Raw genomic sequence first — 20,772 nt, 5'->3', positions numbered from 1 at the left:
GCAAGGCACCGAGTTTGGCCCTTTTAAGCTCGTTTATGTTCATCACTGACCTGTGCAAGAACATCCTCTAAACTTGGGCCTAAGTGGTTTTGATTCACCTATGTCGTTACAACGGACTGGAGAAAAAGCACATGGTGTGCTGGATGGAGAGTGGGATCCAGCAACAGCTCAGACTGCACTTTTTGTGAAGCCTTGCTCTCCACCATCTTTCTAGACACTCTTCAGCAGCCATTGCACCAACAGTACATAACTTAGACTTGCAGATTTTAGGCAGTCAGGAGTGTTCATAAACCTTTGGGATTTGTTTTGTCTTTCTGCTCATCGGGTAGGGTCAGGAAAAGTACTGGAGATAGGCTACAAATAGAATAATAGGATACAGAGCTACAAATTGTCTTAGGCTGGAAATGCAAGATGTGCCTGGGGCTGTGTATTCCACGGCCATCTGTTAGAACCAGGTGGGGCAGTCATTTTCTGTTAATTGGGCCACCTGTTAAAACCAGGTGGGGCAGTTTTCTTTATCTCTCCCACACCCATCCTCCCTCCAGGAGATCTCTGCTGTCCATGGCCATGGAGTGACCCTGCAGGGCTGATCAAATTCCATCATTGGGGAGATGCTCTGCCCAGGGGAGGAGCCAAGCATTCCTCCCTGGATCCAATCTGCCCTGGGAACAGCCCAGCAGCCTTTGCCCCCTGCATTCCCAGAGGAGCAGCTTTCTGCTGCCCTGCATTCCCAGAGGGAGAGCAGGCCCATCTCCAGCAGCCCTGGAGCTGCAGAGGAAAACTCCCCCCTTGGGCAGGATCCCTGCTCCAGCAGAACCACAGCTGGCACTGCAGGAGGGCTGAGCCCCCCTGGGATGGGACTGTGCCACCACCCTGAGCCCCCCTGGGATGGGACTGTGCCACCACCCTGAGCCCCCCTGGGATGGGACTGTGCCACCACCCTGAGCCCCCCTGGGATGGGACTGTGCCACCACCCTGAGCCCCCCTGGGATGGGACTGTGCCACCACCCTGAGCCCCCTGGGATGGGACTGTGCCACCACCCTGAGCCCCCCTGGGATGGGACTGTGCCACCACCCTGAGCCCCCCTGGGATGGGACTGTGCCACCACCCTGACACACACGGGGTCAGCTCCTGTTCTGACTCTGGCAGTGGTTTTTTTGTACTATTGCATTTTTATTTTTCCTTATAAATAACTGTTATTCCTATTCCCACACCTTTGCCCAAGAGCCCCTTAATTTCAAAATTATAATAATTCAGAGAGAGGGGGTTTACATTTTCCATTTCAAGAGAGACTCCTGCCTTCCTTCACCTGTCTTTTCAAACCAAGACAAAATTTATGTGTAAAGAACACAAAGAATATATAAAAGAAGACAAAGTAAAAAAAAAAAAAAATCAATTCAGCATCAATCGAAACTGATTTTGAAGATACCCATTCAAGCCTCCTCCTCTGCCCACCTCTGAGATGTCTTACCAGTGCCAGTCTATTTTATCACCTAATGCACAAGCCTATTCTCCTTGCAAGCATTTCTGTGCTTTTTGAATAGTGAATAGTGTTGTCATCAATTTGTTCAAACTTTCTGACTCATTACTAATTGCACTTTGTTTTCTACAATTTAGGGAAGATGGTGAAGTTCTTCCCTAATCTTCCAAAAAACCTTCAAGGAACATTTCATTCTTCAGCATGGCTTAGAGATTTTATTTTTTCTATGTGTCATCTTACTTCTTAAAGGTGCCTGGCTGTCACTAATTAGTGGCATTTTAAAGGTTATGCATGTAATTCTAGTCTGTGCAGCTCCATTCACTTTGATGAAGCTCTGCTGCTTCACATCCACTGAAGTTCTTGCCCTTGGCTGAGATTTTAGGTATACTTTTTAAGATAAAATTAAGAGAAATCTAGGTTAGTTTTATCCTTGGTTGCTGGTCCATGAAGCATTCTAAATACTCTGCCTTGCCAGGAATGAAAAGACTCAATTAGTGCACTTGTGTACTCTGATACGTTACCAACCACATCCAGAGACAGAATTTCAAAAGGAAAACAAAAATCTGAACCAAAAAAAAAAAAAAAAAAAAAAAAAAAAAAACCCAAAAAAATCAGTCTTGACTTCTGAAATAGATTTCCAGCTCTCCATGCTTCCCTTGGGCTGTCTGAGAAACAACAGATGCAAATGGGTTACTTTTGAAAGCACAGCATTTCCTCCCCAGCTGATGCAGTGTGAAAACCCATCTGAAGCCCAGCAGACATACCCATGAGCAAGTCTCCTCTGAGCTTTGCCAGTCATGATCCATTTCACCATACTGCACCATAAAGAGAGAACCAGACTAGCCCCTCCTGGCTGCACCACAGAGCAGAGAAGGCCTCATTTCTCCCCACTGCACAATAGCAATTAAAACACTAAAATGTTTCAAGGCATCTATTCCTAGTTGGAGCTTAATGCAGTGCAAAGTTAGCTTGTTTCTCCCCCTAAAAGCATCCCCTTCACACACCACACTCACACAACCCCACTAGGTGGAATGATTTCTCCCCTTTTGTTTCTGTGCCTGGCAAGTTCAGAGCTGAAGGAAAATCAGACTGCTGTCTGATGAGCTTTTGATAAAATTCCAGGCTGAAGCACTGCACCTCTTGATTTATTTAGCATTGAAACATCTCCAAGAGCTTCTTCAGTTTTGCAACCCAGCCTCTGGCAGTTTCAGAGTGCAGCTTTCTCTAGAACAGCTCAATGTCAAGAGAAGTCCTTGTGGCAGGCTCAAATATGCCACTGGTAAAAGGATAGTCTGTCTCAAAATGACACTTTTGGGCTGCATATCTGTGATCCTTTAGTCATTTGCATGTAATGTTTATGTACTTAACTTGCCCAAATATATGCTGGGTTTTTCTCTGCTTGTTTTTCCTGCTGCTATCAGCACTTCCAGTTGAGGTTAACAAGAAGTTTTCTGTTTGTTTCATGTATCATCACTAAAAGCAAATAGCAGATAACAGCTCATTTCAGCCAGGGTAATATTGCTACCAGACATTAAAGAACTGAGCAGACACAAGGAAATGAAATTAGCTTTCATGTGCTGCTCTCACAGACCCTCTAAAATTCAACTGCAGAATCTGGAAGAGAATTATCCTAAAGCCTCTTGTCTAGACTGAGCAACTATGGCATAAAGGAGACATAAAGGAAAAATTTAGTGAGCTTCTCTTTGCCCAGCCCACAGCTCAGTGGCTACATACCACTGGAACTAAAAAATGCTTTAGCTTCAGTGCTGTGCAGATTTCCCCTGTAATGCCCACAGCAGTGAAATGCCATCCTGTGCCATCCTTCACTGCTCAGCAAAGACTCTGAGCAGTTCTTTAGAGCTGCTAAGGAAATTCAGCTGTCTGGGTGTGGTGCCTACAAAGAAACAATTCGCTGTGGCCTCCTGGTTCTTGTATAATTGTTACAATCCAGAGAGAGGGACGGGGAGAAGGAGGAGAGGGTACCATGGTGCTGCTTTTGGGCCCTAAATCCAACAGCTGGACCTGTAGGAGGAATGCTTATCCAGGAACACAGTCTGAATTTGTGTTGCTGGAGCCCCTGCACACCCACATCTGCTACATGGCATGGCAAATGGAGTGGAGCTCCCATGCAAAATAATCACACAGAAGAGCCTTTGCTGAGGCATTATCTCCTTGACTTTATGAGTAACTGGCTACTGTGCAAATCCTGGAAATTCCTGAATGTGGTAATTTACCATGAAAACAAGATCAACACCTCAGAGATATCTCACTGTTTAAGACATGAGCCTGTTCTTTTTCTCTGGAAGACCTACAGCAGGCACAGTTAAGTTCTGAAGACTGTCCTCTTCTTTGCCATTTAACATCACTTAAACAAACAAGGAGCTTCATAAGGCAACTCAAAATGTCTCCTGTCACAAAGGTGCACACAGAAGAGTAAATAACACATGGGTGAATATTAAGAGTGGAATCCTTACCTGCCCTCCTTTAGGCTGGTATTTGATATTATCTGTTGACCCAATTTTGGACCTGACATTCTTGAGGTCAGGTAAAGGCTGATTAATAACTCGTAGCTGTTTTGGAGTGGCTGGAGATTTAGGAGGAGTGCGAATTATGGCAACTTTTTTCTCAGTAGGTACCAGTATTGTAGATTTGGGGGTCCCAGGAGTGTGGGGAGTTCTGGAGTAACTGGGTGTCCCTGGAGTGCCTGGGGTACGGGAGGCATAGCTTGGTGGTGTCCCTGGAGTGATGGCAGTGGAGCCAGGAGTAGTGGGGGTGGAAGTTCCACTTTTTCCCGTCCTGCTACGAATTGGCTCTGATCCTACATGCAAGAACAAACCAAAACAAACAGCTTTAGAGCCACAGAAGAACAGCTCTACTTCCCTTTGTACTCCCAAAACTGCATCCCTGTGTGCCAAGCAAGACACAGCTCTTCAGATGGCAGGCCTGCTGCTGGAACAGCAGCTGGAATGGGTCTCTCTGTGTCTCACCTGGCTAATCAACCTACCAGGAATTACCTGGCCATGAGAGGTTGAGCTCATGCCCCCAGAGTGACTGAGCTCTCCATTCTGTAGCACAGGAGTGCTTCCCATAATACCTCTGCTTCCTGCAAAGCTGCCTAAACAAGGCACATCATCACATTTATTTCCATTTCGGGCAAAGGACGAGAAGCATCCTTGGAATCCAACCTCTGGGACTTGATCCAACCAATTTCAGTGGATCTGGGCAATAAACTAGAAAGCAGTAAAAATTCTGATGATATTCCTGAAATAAAAAGCTGTGACTGCCTGGTTGGAGCTGTTTCTCATACCACTGCTGGTAAAGTGCAGATGAGCCCCAGGTGAGCATTCAACTGGTGCACAAGCTATAGCTCTGTTGTGTAGCTGGGTAGATGTCCTCACATTCAATTGCTATTTTTCATTAGTGCTGTGAAAGAAAGCCATTACCAGAGGCAACCTTGATAAAAAGTCACATTCAACTTACATTTTTATGCAAGTAAAAAAACCCCAACTCTATCATTTTGCAGCAGCTCCATTCAGTGTTTCTGGCATTGCCAGTCCTTTTCACTGGGCACAAGGATCAGTCTAGCTGTGCTTTCTGCAGCCAGCTCTGCTCCTAACTCTCAAACATTAATAAACAGAAGCTGAGATATCTCCAAAGTAAAATTTTGCTGAGAATACTTATGGAGAGAAAGATCAAGTTAACTCTCAAAAAACCTGGGAACCCCAATGCCAAATGGGTGCGTGTATGTTTTCACTCTTCAAATATTCAGAAATTATAAATCCCATGGGCCTCTCAAAAGCATCCAGTGGGACTAAACACATTCTCATTTTAAGTACTGTCATTCTGTTAATGCAGTGATGGTGGCCCAAACCCAATGCACTCCTGTCCCTGGGGCTCAGGAGACACTCTTTGCTCTACATGATTCATTAGGCAGACTGAGCCTACTCCACCCACCTCCCATTTCCCTGAGCAAGTTTCTTTCTTTCCAAACCAACCCTAAAGCTTCTCACTCTACAATCTGAGACAGAAAGTGGATTTTTTTCCCCACCTCCTTGCAGGTCTGTTGTATTTACTTTTCATTCCTCAGTCCTTCACCACCTGCCAAATGCTTAATGGTCTCTCACTCCTGGTCAGGAGAATGGGCTGGCTGCTCTGGCAGCTGGAGGTCACTCTGCTTTCAAAGGGTCTCTTTTTTACCTTTGGAGCATCACTTATGAATTTCAAAGGACTTTTTTTGCAGAATTTAATCATCTATTTCCATTAAGCTGTCTTAAAAAGGACTGAGATTGGTTTCTAAAGAGAGAAGACAGAGGAACCCCTATTGGAAAGCAGGAAGCCACATGTAGGTTCCAACAGAGGAACCCCTATTGGAAAGCAGGAAGCCACATGTAGGTTCTAAGGCCTGGCTAAAAGTTCTGGGGTTATTCAGTAAATTGTCTTTGTCCTGTAATTTATTTTGGCTTGTGATTTGGTAACTTTGGTCCTCATAAAAGGAACCTAGCTGGTTCACTGCCCCCAGTGAGTCACTCTGCCACTTAACATCTCAATTCTCAGCAGAAATTTTACCTTAGGAGTAGAGCATAGGGAGATAATTACTGGGAAGCAGCAAATAAATGACTGTAACTATCAGGTTCACTTTTCCAAGACCCATCAGAATATTTCAGGTTGTCTGCTTCAGTTTTGACTCATTATTTCTTGCTGCTATTTGTAAATGCTCTGTGTTAAATACCTCACCCAGCTCTGAGCTCCCTGCAAAGGCATTTTCTAATATCAGCAATTAGTCTGGGCAGCAGACCTGGCTCTGGGCACTGCAGGTGCATCCTGTCCCTGGTTTCAGGCACTTGGCATGTGAACAAAACCAGTCTGTGGCCTCTCATTCCCAACAGCACACCCCAGACCCACTCCTCTGGGTCAAAGGCTGTGCAATGTGACCAATCTATGGAGGATGGAGACAAGCACGGGAGCAGGAGGAGGTTAACAGGCAAAATAAAGAGACAACTCACGGGTAGTCCGTCGTACTGAGGAGGAGAGAGAAGATGTGAGGGAGAGGGAGTTCTCCTCTCTGTCTCCTGAAACACCTCGCCGAGGAGGAAGGATAGAGGAAGGCCTTGGCAGGGACGAACGCTTCTCGGGGCTCTTGCTTACTCCATCCTAACAGCAGCACAACAAAGGAAGGTTTACTTTTCAAAACTCACTCTTTGGGTGATATTTCCTGTATCTACACACAGAGGGGGAAACCCAATCCTGGGGACCCAGTTTGCTCCTCACACAGGAACCTGTGGGGATCAGTCACCCTCCATGCTCTGCTTTAGCTCCCTGGTGCTTCTTTACTGCATCCAAACATCTTCTGATGACTATCCTGAGACATCCAGGGATACTCTTGGATCTAAATATGGGTGGATCCCACAGTTGGCTCTTACTAAGGAAAAAGAGTGGGGTACTTAAGTGCAAATTGAAAGTAAAAGAACTCTCTAGAGCTCAAGTGGGAAATTCCTATGTGAATTTACCTGCAAAGTAACTGCACTACTGGTGACCAGACACTAGATTGGGAGGTATTGTGTGATTTCTGCATATTAAAACACTAACTTGTACATTTCTTATGGAGATAAATGTTTAGCTTCAGGTTTTGTTGGGTTTTTTCTTTTTTTTTCCCTGTGTGTGTGGGATTATAAATCCTGTTGTTTTAATTCCTTCTATAATAAAAGGTTTACTTTTTGAAATCAGTGCATACCTTCTCTTTACCAGGGTAAAGTAAACCCCTCTTTACCATTAAGGCAAAGGACATATGTGTTAAAATATTTTTGAAGCTTATGGGATGTGCAGCCAAAGACAGATCAGTATAAGCAGATATTCTTCCTAAAGACAAATGATGATGGTCCCAACCAGTAAAAGACACACCAAGTATGGCATTAAACACAAAATCTAAGTCAATGGCAAAACCAATTTTTAAATGGGGATAGTTAAATCACCATAATGTAGATTTGAAACACAAATTAAATGTAAACATGGAGAAGCTGGAATGGACTGCCAATCATCTTTTTAAATTTATACTGCAACTTCTTCCCAAAGTCCTATGCATTGACTAAATTTGGTCCTTGACATTTGGATTCTGCCCTATTCCATCCCCTACTGCTGGTAATTAGAATTGTACCCTCCTATGCTGGACGCTGAATTTGATTTCAAAGAATATTAACAGGTCAAAAATTACATTTTTTAACATTTGGATGGCAAATTAGTCCTGCTGCTCTTTACCACCTACCCACTTGCAAATGGCTGTAACTTCCTGGCAGTTAATGAAGTAGCAGTAAAGAAGATCTGTGTTTCTAGTTCTAACTTCACTTCCATTTCCTGTGGAATATCTCCACTTTTATCCATCTTGTAGCCTGCTAATCAGTTTTCCTGCCACTGGATGGAAGTAATCCCACAAGAGCTTCACAGAGAATTACTGGAATTCAGTGGGTAGATAATGTGTTCCATGGAGTTCACCTGTGCATCTCTGACTCTCTCCACCAACTCTGCTACCTTACCTTAGCATCTGATTTTGAGTCTCTTGGGCCTGCAGAGGAGGGCCGAACAATAAAACTGTCTGTGTCCAGACAGGAGGCCCTTTTAGTGGGTAATGAGCAAGCTGAGCTGGGTCTTGGAGGAAGCAATGACTTTGCTCTAGACTTTGAGGCAGGAATCTTTGACAAAGAGGCAGTCTAGTCATGAGAAAACAAACAAAACACAACATGAAGCTGGACAAAATGAAAACACATGCAACATGGAGAAAAAAAAAAAAAAAAAAAAAAAAAGCCAAGCTATGAATAATACTTTTCCTGTGTCTGGTAATGGTCTATGCAGATCTGACAACCATGGAAGTTTCAGTTTTGTGTTGTTTGACTGAAACCAGCTTGGTCTGGACAGAGTTACCAATTCTAGGAATCTGCCTTTTTCTGCAGATGCTATTTGGGTCTTGTGTTATTAGGAACAAAACTGGTGCCAGGTGTGGCATTTAACTGGCTTTCTGAACTAAAGGTAGAACTAAGCACACATTGCTTGAGGCCCAAATCTTCATCCTGTGGTTTTCACCATTTTCAACTTGCATGCAAGGAATTGCCCCTGTAATGAGACTGAAAAACTCGTGTAGATTAAGGTTCTAGTCACAGTGCAAAGACTTTTCACTCCTGTGGCTCAGTGTCCTCTGTGAATACATGTATCTAATGTGGATGCTGAAGATGGACAACACTGAGATCTGCCAATGGAACAGATGGGGAAAAGGCACAGCCTTGAGCTACTGCACAGCTCTGGTTATCCCAGTCTAGAGTCCCTCCATGTTATTTAGGTAACAAGGCACCTTTTAGCATCAGGAACAGCAGCAGAATCTGCCCAGAGCTGGCTGAGCAAGCAAAGAAACCGTGTCTCAATCCCTGCAGGAAAACTCAGTCTCTGTTAGCAATACTTTCCCTCTGAGCTCTGTTTCAATTTATGCTGCTGGAAGGGTCAGCTGCCCAGAGGACAGAGATCTATGTGACTCTCAGGGATTGCTGAAGTGGGCATGCAGAACCCTCATTTTATTTCAAGGTGTTCCTAACACATAGGTTTTCATCACCTCACTGGGAACTGCAGGTACACAGCTGCTTCCAGCAGATGGAACTGTTTAGCTTTTCCTGAACTTGTCCTGTATAAACTGCTGTCTGAACATGAGTAACAAAACTGACCAGGCTGGATGATCTAACATTACCAGTGGAGAGGAAAAGGCTGCACTTGAAGGACATAAAAGCTGAAAACCACAAAGAAACAAAACAACAAAAATAGAGAGAGATCTTTATAAAGCAGAGGCAAAGGCAAGGAAGGCACAGAAGAGAAAATATCCAAGAGGTGTGTGAGTGTGGCAACCAGAGAGGCAAGGCAACAGAGAGAGAAAGTAAGCAGGGGACAGCTATCTAATGTGTGCTATAAAATAAGGGGCAGGAATAGGAAAGGTATATAGAAAGAAAATTTCACAGAATGACTTTGCAGTGCTTGTACTAGAGCACTCCATAAACACTGAAAATGGGCAAGTATTGGCTTCTCTTGTGCTAGTGATGATGGTCTGTCAAGAAAAGACAGTAATAAAACATGCTCAGACTCAGCCCATAAACCTGCCCAGATCTTAGTCACCTGTAAAGAAACTCCAATAGTTTCCCAGTTCTGAGCTGGAATGGGTCAGACCTGAGAAAGCATGGTTCCTCCAAAGCCTCCAAAAGTGCTCTCAGCACTACCAGTTTCTTACTACTCATAAACAGTGTGCAGCACTTCATGTGAAACAGCTTTTTCCTCCCCAAAGAACTGAGAGCCTGGTTTAACAAATGAGAGAAATCACCCATGGAATACACTAGGAAATATATTAGGAAATTTAGAGAAATTCCAAAGAAATTGTTAATTGGTAATGCTGGGGGATGGTCCTGCTCAGGGCCAGGAGCTGGACTCAGTAATTCTGATGGGTCCCTTCCAACTCAACAGATTCTATGATTCTGTGATATCAAAGCGTTGTGCTGCAGATGTGAATTAGCATGTCACATCTGCTAATTCAGTCATGGCTGAAATAATTCCATAGGGCAGAGTGAATGAAAATGGGGGATTTTGGAGGGATGGAACAGAAACAGTGCAGGGTCAGCAAGGAGCAAGGGAGTCTTCCCTTAAGAGAGCCAGACACAGGAGGCAGAAAAGGCTGTAGAGGAGCTGAAGGCAAGGCAAGGTTGCAATCTGACAGATTATAGCACAGACATGGCCCAGGAAGTGGCTGTACTGAAAGCAGTAAATGTAAATTCTACTGGCCAGTAACTCCTAGACAGGCAAGGCCCCTGCAGAACACTGGGCTGTGGAATGGCACACCAGGGGATACCCAGCAGTCCTGGGGGAGGGCTTCTGCCTTCTGAGCTTTTGTAACACCCAGCAGCCCAGCAAGGTGACAATGCAAGCTGGGTGCTGCAGGAAGGGCCAAGACATGCAGCTCATCCCACAGAATGGCCTGCCTCAAAATGCTGCCCAGACTTCAAGTCCTGCAGTTTGGAGTCTGTGTGGGTCTGCAAAATGTCACCATCTACCACTTGGGACTAGACTTCTAAGGTTATTCAGGAAAGGTGGGTTTAATTATCCTTTTAAATGAATAATGAACATGGCAAACAAATTTCAAATGGAACACACAATCACTTACTGAATTAAGACAAAAAGATGTGAAATAAGGGCAAAAGGAGATTATAAAGATGAACAATAAGATTATTTTACTCACTGAGAGTTTTTCCTTTGCTTGTTTAAATACAGCAGGAGCCTGGTTTGTTTCACCACCTGCTGCTGAGAAATCCAAAGAAAGACTTGATAGTTAAAGACAGTAATAATAAGCATTTCCATTCAGTACATGTGTTAGAGCAATTAAATGCCTTGAAACTACTGTGCAAAGCAAGTACTTTTTGAATTACCCTCAGTGAACTGTATGCAGACATTTACTTGCCTTAAAAATCTTTTGTACTCATCTTACTTGAGGCAAAATGGTATTCTATGTGTTTTGAACAAAATGAAATTTTATGTTCATGTTCCTAAAAGTCTATAAATTAAAAGAAAAAAGTTCTATAAATAGCTGACAAATATAAGAGTTTCTGGTCAATCCTCAGAAAACTTAGCATCCTGATCTTCAGGGCTGTCCTCTAAAAATCAAGCTCCTTTAAATCATCCACAAATTAAAATGTTAATGTCTATAGTCACCACTTTCAAAATATTAGCCAACATTCATAATGGATAGAGAGAGATTCACTGCTGAAGTTTCATCCTAGTCACCACTGGGAGCTGGGAAAATGGCTGTGTCACTTGTGCCAATGTGCCTGGTGACAACCACAACCTCTCCATCTGAACACAGCATTTCTACAGGACCTACAAACATGCTTCAGCTCAGGGGGTGCCCCCAGAACTGAAAACAAGAAACAGAAACATATCAAGGCCAGGTCCTTGTCCTGGCTTTGCCTCCAAAACCACTCCTCAGATAACACAACTGCAGTAGCATCTCACAGCCACCAACAAAACCCAGGCCAGGCTGGGGGTTTCACTCATGGAGCTACACCAGCCAAGGCAAAGACTTCCCAACTCTCTCATCACGGTTGGCCTTACAATTTCTTTTCCAAATGGTAAGGACAAGTCTCTCAAGAACCAGTCCCTGCCTCATGGATATGGTGCTGTGAGTTACTGGTACTTCCCAGTGCTCACCAGTGATGTGGGAATGTTTTTTCAGGTATTGAGGGGCATTAAGGGAAAATGTACTTTTCCTGACCATTGTGCAAAACATTAGAGCAGATATTAACTTCTTTTGGTAGATATTTGTATCTTATGACTGGACATGTGTCACTTTGAAGTCATGGTAAATCCAGTGTGGAGATTTTAACTGACTGCATCACACTCAGAGCTCTGTAGTCTACACTGCCAAGAACTTTTGGGGGCTTCATTACCCAGGCATCACTAAAGCTGACAAGACCACTCCAAACTGGATGCACTGACAGTCAAAACTGGCTTCAAGAAATGGTGCTGTATTTCACATAAAAAGAAAATGGGAGATTGACACTGTCCCTCTAGATTCCAGATCCTGGAGAGACCTGCATGACACAATCAAGCTCAGGGATTTGAAAGATAACAACATGACCACCTGCACTCTTAGAATATCACTCAGCACTGCAGTCTCTCTCATGCTCTCCCCCCAAGTCCCAGCAGGAAGTATAAAAATGGGAGGCAGAAGAAAATAAGGCATACTGTAATTTTTCCAGCAGCAACAAGTGTGCTGAAACATTCTAAGAAATATTTTTGATCACTTTCTGGCATGGTTCCAGCTCCTCTGCCTTAGAGCTCAGAGTTCAAGCCACATTTCTGAAAGTGTTATGATCAGTCTGGGTCCATTTTTTTGGTTGCTCTCCACCTCAGGACTTAAATAGGGGAGGACTTAAGGGGAGGTAGTTTTTGGATTGTATTTCTCCCTTTGACTAATACATCTGCTTCCCTGTGCATTGCAGTGAGAGAGAAAAACCTCTGAGATTTGCCAAGGCAGCACAAGTTTCAGGCACAGGGCAGATTTTATCCAAGTCCACGGGTATGACTCAGTTCTTTTTGGGCTCCTAAGGGTCAGATCAGCTCAGAGGAGGCAGTGGTAGAGTACCTGGGGGCATGACAACTCTGACCACACAGCTGCAGAAGTGCAGATGAAGTCAGAACAATTCAAAGCCAATGCCTTTCCCCCATCCACATCCACAGCTTATTGAATCCCCTGGGGCTTTTGAAAGACATGTGAATTATGGGTTGTAACTTCTGAGCTATCAAGCTGTGCTTCAGCAAGCAGCAAGAGATAGCAAGGAGAAATGTTTTAACTCTGTTTTAAAATTCCTCCCTTTTGGGTAGCTCTGGTTCAGAGTGCAAGTCAGGACAGACCAGGGACTGCAAACTGAGGAGGAGCCATCAGTGCAACACAGAAGGCACTGAAGCAGCCTTTCCTTCCCTGGATCCATTTCTCCTGAGATGGGGGAGTAAAAGGATGGGATTCTGTCACAGGTGATGGGATCATTAGTTCTGGGGTCCCAATGGAACACAGCCAGGATACAATCCACACCTCATCCAGCAGAGGCAGGAGACCAAACCTGCTCTAAACCATCCTCTTCCTGCACTTTCACTGCTCAGACCTCCCTGCTGGGGCTGCTCTGCATCCACCACAGGAGGGACTGGTGCAGAACTGCAGGGGAATGCCTGCCTGGAGACACTTCTGGTACTGCTCTGCTTAACCACATGATGTGTAGTGAATCTTCCTGGTAATTTCTGAGCTGTGAGAAGATGCCTCTGCACTTCTGCATTGCTGTGCCTGGTTCTTCCCTTATTAGCCCTAGTTCCAAACAACTACACTACAGCATGTGGCCATGTTACACGACAGAAAACCTGGCCTCTTGTAGCAATCTCTTTTTAAGATCACAATGGAAGTCAAGATGTTCATCCTCCCACTTTGAACCCACAGGAACCATGAATAATATGTGAAAATGCTGGAAGAGTTATTTTGGTCCTCTAAAGAATGATACACCTATGAAGTTGTAACAGGACTCATTTCTTTCTTCCTTTCATCTTCCTCTACCAAATATTAAGATTTTTTGCTTGGAATGCATTTCGCAGTGTGAGCCCAGATTTCTTCTCTCTCAGCTCCATGCTGCATGTGGCTGGATTCTCCCTGTGGATTTTGACTGCATAGCATAAACATCAGTGACAGATTGGGAATTGTCAATGCAGATAACATCAATAAACAAAATATAAGTCTGAAACACTTCTTATTATGCATGAGAGCAAAAAAGCAGAATAATGGAAATGCATACCATGGTTTAAGTTGCCAACATTTTCCCACCAGAAAAAAAATATAAAGCATAATTAAAAAAAAATTAAAAATAACCAAAAAAATCATCCACAAATTAAAGATGAGAAGAGATTCCTAGAACACCACACTCTAAGCACGATGCCAAGTTACAACCACAGCACTTGGAGGCCCAAGCAATGACAAGCATACATGATCATGGCCTCCACCAAACAAACAAACAAACAAATACCAGGAAAGAAAGAAAGGAAGAAAATAAGAAAAATGGTACAAAACACTAAAAAAAGCAATACTATTTGTGAAGATTGATACTCTTGGAAGAAAAAAAAAATAGAGAAGCTGCTAGAGCTATGAGATTCACAAAAGAAAATGTCTATGTTTGCCAGCCACATTGCATAACTGAACAGAACGCAGTCACCTGTCTGCTTCCGTTTAACACAGGAGAGATGAGTTGGTCTAGTATATTTGATAGCAGGTTTTAAAATTATTTTCCTGGAGGGAGAGTGGCCCTGAACTTCAGTTTTTTTAGCAAGTTCAGCTTTCTTATACACTGCTATGGACAAAAAGAACACAAAGACATAGTATCAGAAAAAAACCCCAGCAAACCATTTCACATGATCAATATGTCAAGTGTCAGGCCCACTGCCCCACAACTCCAACCCAACGCTGCTTCCAAGGGGAACAAATCCTATGCTGGAAGAGGGGGAGCTCAGGTGCATTGGCTCAGAAACATTACCCAGTAATCAGTGGGGATGTCCACAATGAAATAGGACCAGTGGAGCAGTGAGCCTTGGACATGGCTTCTCACAGTTGTACAATATCTCATTATAAAGCACTACCCTTAAAAATGTCACAGTGCACATAATCTACAGCAGAGTAACCAGACAGTACAATAAAAGAGTAAGAAAATAAAAAAGAATTGTAATAGGAGTGTGAAATGAACCTTTTTTCCTTCTCACTTCATCTCTGGAGAGTGTGCTAGGTTCCTTTTTAGCTATTTTCCTTTCAGGAGTAGAAATCCTGCCTCTCCCAGTTTTAAAAGGTTTCTCTTTTTTATGCTTATCAAGAGATGATCTTCGCAATTCTCTCTCTGCTTTCTCCTCTTTAGGAACAGTCTCTAACTGTTCAGTCATGATGCTCCTATCATCATCTGTAGGGTCAGAGCAAATTACAACAACAAACAAAAGATTAGTAACAAATGTTAACAAAACTTCAGAGGAGCAGGGGAAAAATAGTTGAAGACAGAGCAGATGATTAATTGTAAAAAAGCAAACTATTTTTACCATTTTTCTGAAACATGCTGAGATTACTATTATAACTGTAATAATTTTGCTTTTCAATCATTATGATTTGGAAGCAAAAATATTCAACAGACAAAACAGAAAGGATAATGCACACCTTGAGTGTCTGCCCAGAGACTGTCTGTGTCCATGATGGAGTCATCAATTGTTGTTTCATCTCTGTAATCATCACACGTCTCTGTTTTGTAGTTAGTGAGCAGGATTTCTTCTCTCTGCGGTGAAGCAGGAGCTTCTCGGGAGCCTTCCTTGGGCTCAACTTCCACTTCTTCAACATCTAGCTCCTCCTCAGCCTGGGAGTCTCCTGTTTCAATGTCTTCCTGCTGAGTGGCAGCGAAGCGCACGCTGTGAGAAGCAGATTCACCCTCATCAACTGTTGTCTGCACCACCGTGATAAAGTCATCCTCCACTGTCACCACGGATTCAATGATGCCTTTCATCTCAGGCAGGGCTTCTGGGCTACCCTTGGCTCCCATTTCTTCTGCAGCAGGCTCACCAAAGTCTGGGGCCATTTCTGATACAAGATGCTGTTTATCGTCTTCTTTTGCTTCTTGCCCTGCTTCTACCTCTTCTTCCTCATATTCTTCCTCCTTCAGGGCCCCAGCTGCCAGTTCACATGGCAGCAGCTTTTGGGTTTCCGTGGGTTTCACGGCTCTATCAAGAGTCTCTGCAGCTCCTTCTGCAAGTTGTGGTATGCTCTCCATCTGAATCTCAGCAGGCTCCTCCTGGAGAGGCTCAGCTTTTGGAAAGAGGGGCTCCACAGAAGTCCCCTTAGCTGGTAACTGTGTAGGCATCTCCTCCCCAGACACAGGAGGTTTTGGATGTTCTGCTTTGACATCCTCTGGTTTCACAGATTCTCCATTCAAACTTTCTTGGGCTTGATCATGCTCTCCACTAGATTCATAAGATTCCTCCTTATCAACTGCCTCTTGATGTACCAGATCAGGCTTAGTTACTTTTTCCTTAATTTCTATTTCTGACAGTTTGGTGCTGTCCTTTGCATAACTAGGCTCAGTCTTGGAAAGTACATCTGCATCTTTTGCTTCTCTGGAGAAGATGCTCTCCTCTTTCTGCTGAGTGTCTTTGGGTTCAGGCTCCGCTTTTTTAAGAGAGACTTTGTCCTTCCCCAATGGAAGAGAAACAACCTCACTGATCTTAGTGTCTAACTTACTCTGATACTCTTGGTCAGCTCTCCTTGCAGCTACCTCCATATCGTGCTTAATAGCATTGTAATCTGGTTTAATTGGAGCTTCTATCTCAGCTATCTCAGCTATCTCAGCTATTTCAGGAACAACAGTAAGAGTCTTCTCCTTCTCCAACAACAAACAAATAGAATCCTTTTCTACTCCTATCTCTGAAGCAGAAATTCTGTCATACATTGTGTCAGCAGGTAAATGAACTTTACTAGCCACACTTTCTTCTTTCCTTTCTAACACTGCCTCAGCTCTTGTCTTCTCTGGTTCTGCTCCTTTAATGGGACAGACCTCTTTAGAGTCAACTTGATCTTCACTTTTTTCTAGCACTGTATCCAGTTTCTCTTTTTTCTCCTCCTCAAAGTCCCTCACCAGAGTGGACTCACCGTGCTGACCTAAATCTCTTTCACTGAGGAAGTCTTCTTTTGATTTTTCAGCAGCTGCCAGCTTCACTTCTATTAGAGACAAGTCAGGAGCGAGGCCACGTCTCAGTTTTTCGTCTGTGCCTTCGTAGAAGGGACAGGTTTCACTCGTTAAATTCTCACTGTCCTGAACTGGAGAGGGGAGTGGTACTGTGTACTTATTGAAAACACAGTAACCCAAGTCTTCCAGCTGGCTTTCAGCTTTCAGAATGACATGGTTTTCATTTGTCACAGGTGGCAGGGCTGTGCTGCTGTCTTCCACAACAGCGTCAGAAGGAACTGGCTTCTTCTGTGCCACCTCAGCATCTGCACTCACAGAGGCTAATCTAGATCTTGTCCCTGCCAAGTCTAACATTTCAGGCAGGTCAGGAGCCAGGACAGCCCCATTTTTGTAGTAATCTTTGGCCTGGAAAGACGGTTCAGCCAAGGTTTCAGGCTGGACTTTTTCTTCTACCATCACTTTTTCTTCTTCTGCGTGCTCATCTTCCTCTCTACTTTCAATGGGGAAGCAGGGGGCCTTCTCCACTGCTGGTGTGGTTGCTGGCAAGTAGTCATCACCTTCATCCATACTTCCACTAGTGTTAGTTAGAATATCTGAAGCCAGGGGAGAAAGATCATGTGCACGACCAAAACTAAAGCCTAGGGCTATTGAGTCCAGACAGGACATGGGCAAGTTAATAGACATACTCCTCTGTTCAATTGCAGATCTCCCCCCAAGCCCCAAGCTCCTGCTCAGAGTTAGGTCATCTTTATTTTTACTGTGAAGTTCTCTCTTATCCCCATAGACCTTGGGGTCAATAGTGAACATTCTTTCTGTCGGAGAACTGGGTTCTTCAGACGTGTCTGGTGTATAGCTCTGAGCCAGGGTACTGTACTGCTGCTGATTCAATTCAGTCTGTAAATCTTCCTCTTCCTCCTCCTCTTCATCTTCAGGTATTAGGGGACCTCTCTGATAAGGCTCATATTTACTCTCCTTAGTGTCACTTAGCTCATAGTAATCACTGCTTTGTTTCAGACCATCTGCTTTGAAGGCTTCCTCTTTCAGAGCAGAGGTTTCAAAATACTTTGACATTCCTGACTGATCCTCCTCTTCCTTCATTTGATGAGGAGCTGCAACACTTGTCTTATCCTCCTCAGCATCTTTTTTAACACCTTTCTCTTGAGAAGCTTCTAGAGTAGGAGTCTTCTCAGCGGTTAAACCTGGTGCCTCAGGGGCTTTCTCTGTTACTTTGGATAACTGAGCAGTATCAGGGCGCTCTGCTGTTTTCTCCAGGGTCAGTTCATGGCTTAACTTAGCTGGGGGTACCTGTGTGCTTTGCTGCGCCTCCTTTTTCACATCTGCTGCTGCTGAGAGCCCACTTTGGTCCGTTTCTTTTTCTGCTTTGAGCGTATCAGGTGACTTCTTAGCTTCACCATCCTTTTGAAAGTCTGTTTTTTCTGGGGAAAGTGTCTTAACTTCTGATTTTGTGGTCATTTTACCACCATCTAATATTTTAGCCTCCCGTTTATCACAGAAGTCATACCTTTCTTCCTCATCGCTCTCATCCTTAGTCATGTCCTTTTCCTCTCCCCATGGAGGGATTTTTGGGGTGCTTGGAGTTTTCAATCCATCTACAGTTACTGCTGAGACTTCCTGGAGACATAATGTCCTGTCTCTGTGGATCTGTTCATCTTTACTGAGATCTTTGGCAAACAGTTGGTCAGTAGGTTCCTGATGTGTTTTGAAACTGTCTTTGAGTGAAAGCTCCTGGGGGAAAGCAGGAGATGGGCCTGAAGGAAGTTCACTTTTGGCTGCTTCTGCCTTGGCTTCTGGTAGCAACAGAGAACTTTCACCATGGCTGATGGCACCACCTTGGATATCTTTGAGGCTGTCTTGAAATTTGATAGCCATAACTTGGTTGGTTGATGAGGGCACACCTGCAGTCCTTTCTTCCACCCTGCTCCCTTCAGGAAGCTGAGATGACAAGTGCTCTTGTTCTTGAGGAGCAGGAAGCTTAGCAGCAGGTTCTGCAAAACTGGCTTCCCCTTTCTTCTGTGAATCAGTCTTCAAGATCCATTCTGATGGAGGTGAAAGCATTTTTTCTTGGTCTTTGCTCTCTGAATCCTTTTTATCTGCAGCCTCTGTTTTTGCTGACTGTGGAACTAAGGCATCATGTTTAGGTTGTTCAACAGTCTTAATGTCCTTCCCAGATTCACGTTGCTTTGTGTCCAATGGTTCTGCTGCAAAAGGGCACGTGCCCTCCTGGACACGGAATTCCATCTTCGTGGCTGCAAGTAAATCTGAAGTAATTTGTTTGGGTTTTATAGCAAAATTATTTCAAGCACTTACAGGCAGGCAGTCACGTGGCCTAGGACATTTTAATATGAATGATGGAATGGAAAGGGAGAAAGATGTGAGCATGCAGCAAGGCATCCACCTAGAAATCTGCTATGAAGTGTTAAATACTAGCTTCCTTTCAATATATAAGGTTCTCTAAGAAAACTGTGACTTGTACACGTACAAATGTGAGCACTGATATGAGATGATTTCATGTAAATTCTTTGTCTTCATGATTTGTACACAACAGCAAAATCACAAATAACCTCACTTCATTAGAAGCTGTGCTGAACTCTGTAGCTTATGTTAGTTTTGTGTTTGTTAGTGAAGTCTGCAACTTCAAAGGAATCATTGGTACCTTTGTGTGTTCCTGATATTTAAAACATACATAATTATACATTTCTATGGTTTTTTATACATTTTTCTTCCACATGCAGCCTAAACTAGAGGTAATGCCTGCAAAGTGTTTTGCAAGTTTCAGAAGAGGCTGTTTTTTAACCTGTAGCACCTTATAACACTTGCTCTTTGTCAAATGACCAAAATCTCACTGCTGTCACCAAGCCAGCACGTGGAAATCAGCAACAGACCTAGTAATACTCCCAGATCTTGAAGGTCTGTTCTTCAGAATGGCCAGTCACCTACAAAGCTGTAGGTGAAGTAGCTGGAGTCAAAGAATACTTGGCATGTTTCTGTGACTCTGGATCAGGCACTAATTCAGCTAATTTGAAACTAAAAAGGCTACTTTTATACTCTGCCACTTTATTTTCAGAGGCTAATACCTAGGGGTTTTTATACCCACTCTGTTAATCAATAATAGCTCGATCTTTTTTTAATGTCCTGTCGAAGATAATGATTCCTATCTCCTTGAAATCTTCCTATAATGGAAAATACGAAGAGAAAGACTGCAGAATGTGGCATATCTTTCTGCACTAATCTGTAAAATGGAAAATACGAAGAGAAAGACTGCAGAATGTGGCATATCTTTCTGCACTAATCTGTAAAATAGTCTTTTTTGAGTTTTTTCTAAAGCTTCTTACAACTGGCATTGGGCCAGCTCTGAATTTCTTCAGGTCTGAAGTCCATGGAGGCATCTTTTTGCTCTGATGAATCTGACTGCTTTTAGAACAATTAGTATCAAAGTATTGCTCATTATTTAAATATTTACATACGTTAAAACTGAGTCAGAAAAGCAACTGCCATTTTAAAATCTACAGGTAACCAAACTAGAAATCTACACCTCCAGTAATTTTGCTCCTTTATGTTTTCATTTGTGGTGGCTGACTTGCAATCCCTGTGAAGTATAAAGCATGGCCACTGGGCTGATGTCACCCTTGTTTCACAGAGATTAAACAGCTAGATGCTGCTTTTCTCCATGATCCCACTGTCTCTCACCCTGTAGTGCAAGTAAACAACACCAATGGCATCAAAGCATATTCTGAGTGCCTGAGGAATTCAGTGTTCTTCAGCTGGGCCATTCAGAACTCAAACCTCCTAAATGCAGCACTCCTTAGCCAGGTAGGGAGTGGGAACATCACCACTCCACACAAGGTGTCTTTGCACCTTGTTCCACTGGCTGAAGAGAAATACCATTAAAAGAAAAATACTGAAGCCTAGTTCTCATGTACTGAAAGATGACTGCAGTAAACATTTTGTTCAAAGACAAAGTCTAAACTTCACCCAGTCCTAACCTTCACTTTGAAGGCAAATGTTCCAGTGGA

At 43.5% G+C, this 20,772-nt stretch overlaps 1 protein-coding gene across 15 annotated transcripts in view; it reads right to left on the bottom strand.

Moving 5' to 3' along the window:
- MAP2 (microtubule associated protein 2) overlaps nt 1-20,772 on the bottom strand; it is a 127,022-nt gene that overhangs the window by 9,952 nt on the left and 96,298 nt on the right. For 4 of the 15 annotated variants that reach the window (XM_050987574.1, XM_050987573.1, XM_050987576.1 and 1 more), the window contains exons 6-9: nt 10,735-10,796; nt 8,009-8,182; nt 6,485-6,632; nt 3,956-4,299 (exon numbers count right to left, since the gene is read on the bottom strand). In XM_050987574.1, the coding sequence (XP_050843531.1) occupies nt 3,956-4,299; nt 6,485-6,632; nt 8,009-8,182; nt 10,735-10,796 (728 nt within the window). Of the gene's footprint in view, nt 1-3,955; nt 4,300-6,484; nt 6,633-8,008; nt 8,183-10,734; nt 10,797-14,242; nt 14,378-14,767; nt 14,975-15,222; nt 19,416-20,772 lie in introns of those variants that run through there. The other 11 variants (XM_030232816.2, XM_030232818.2, XM_030232819.2 and 8 more) reach the window with 8 other exon arrangements.

This window comes from Serinus canaria (genome assembly GCF_022539315.1).
Source record: "Serinus canaria isolate serCan28SL12 chromosome 7 unlocalized genomic scaffold, serCan2020 HiC_scaffold_29, whole genome shotgun sequence".
Classification (NCBI taxonomy): Eukaryota; Metazoa; Chordata; class Aves; order Passeriformes; family Fringillidae; genus Serinus; species Serinus canaria.
Note: the sequence above shows the minus strand (reverse complement) of the source record. Positions and strands in the feature narration are given on the sequence as shown.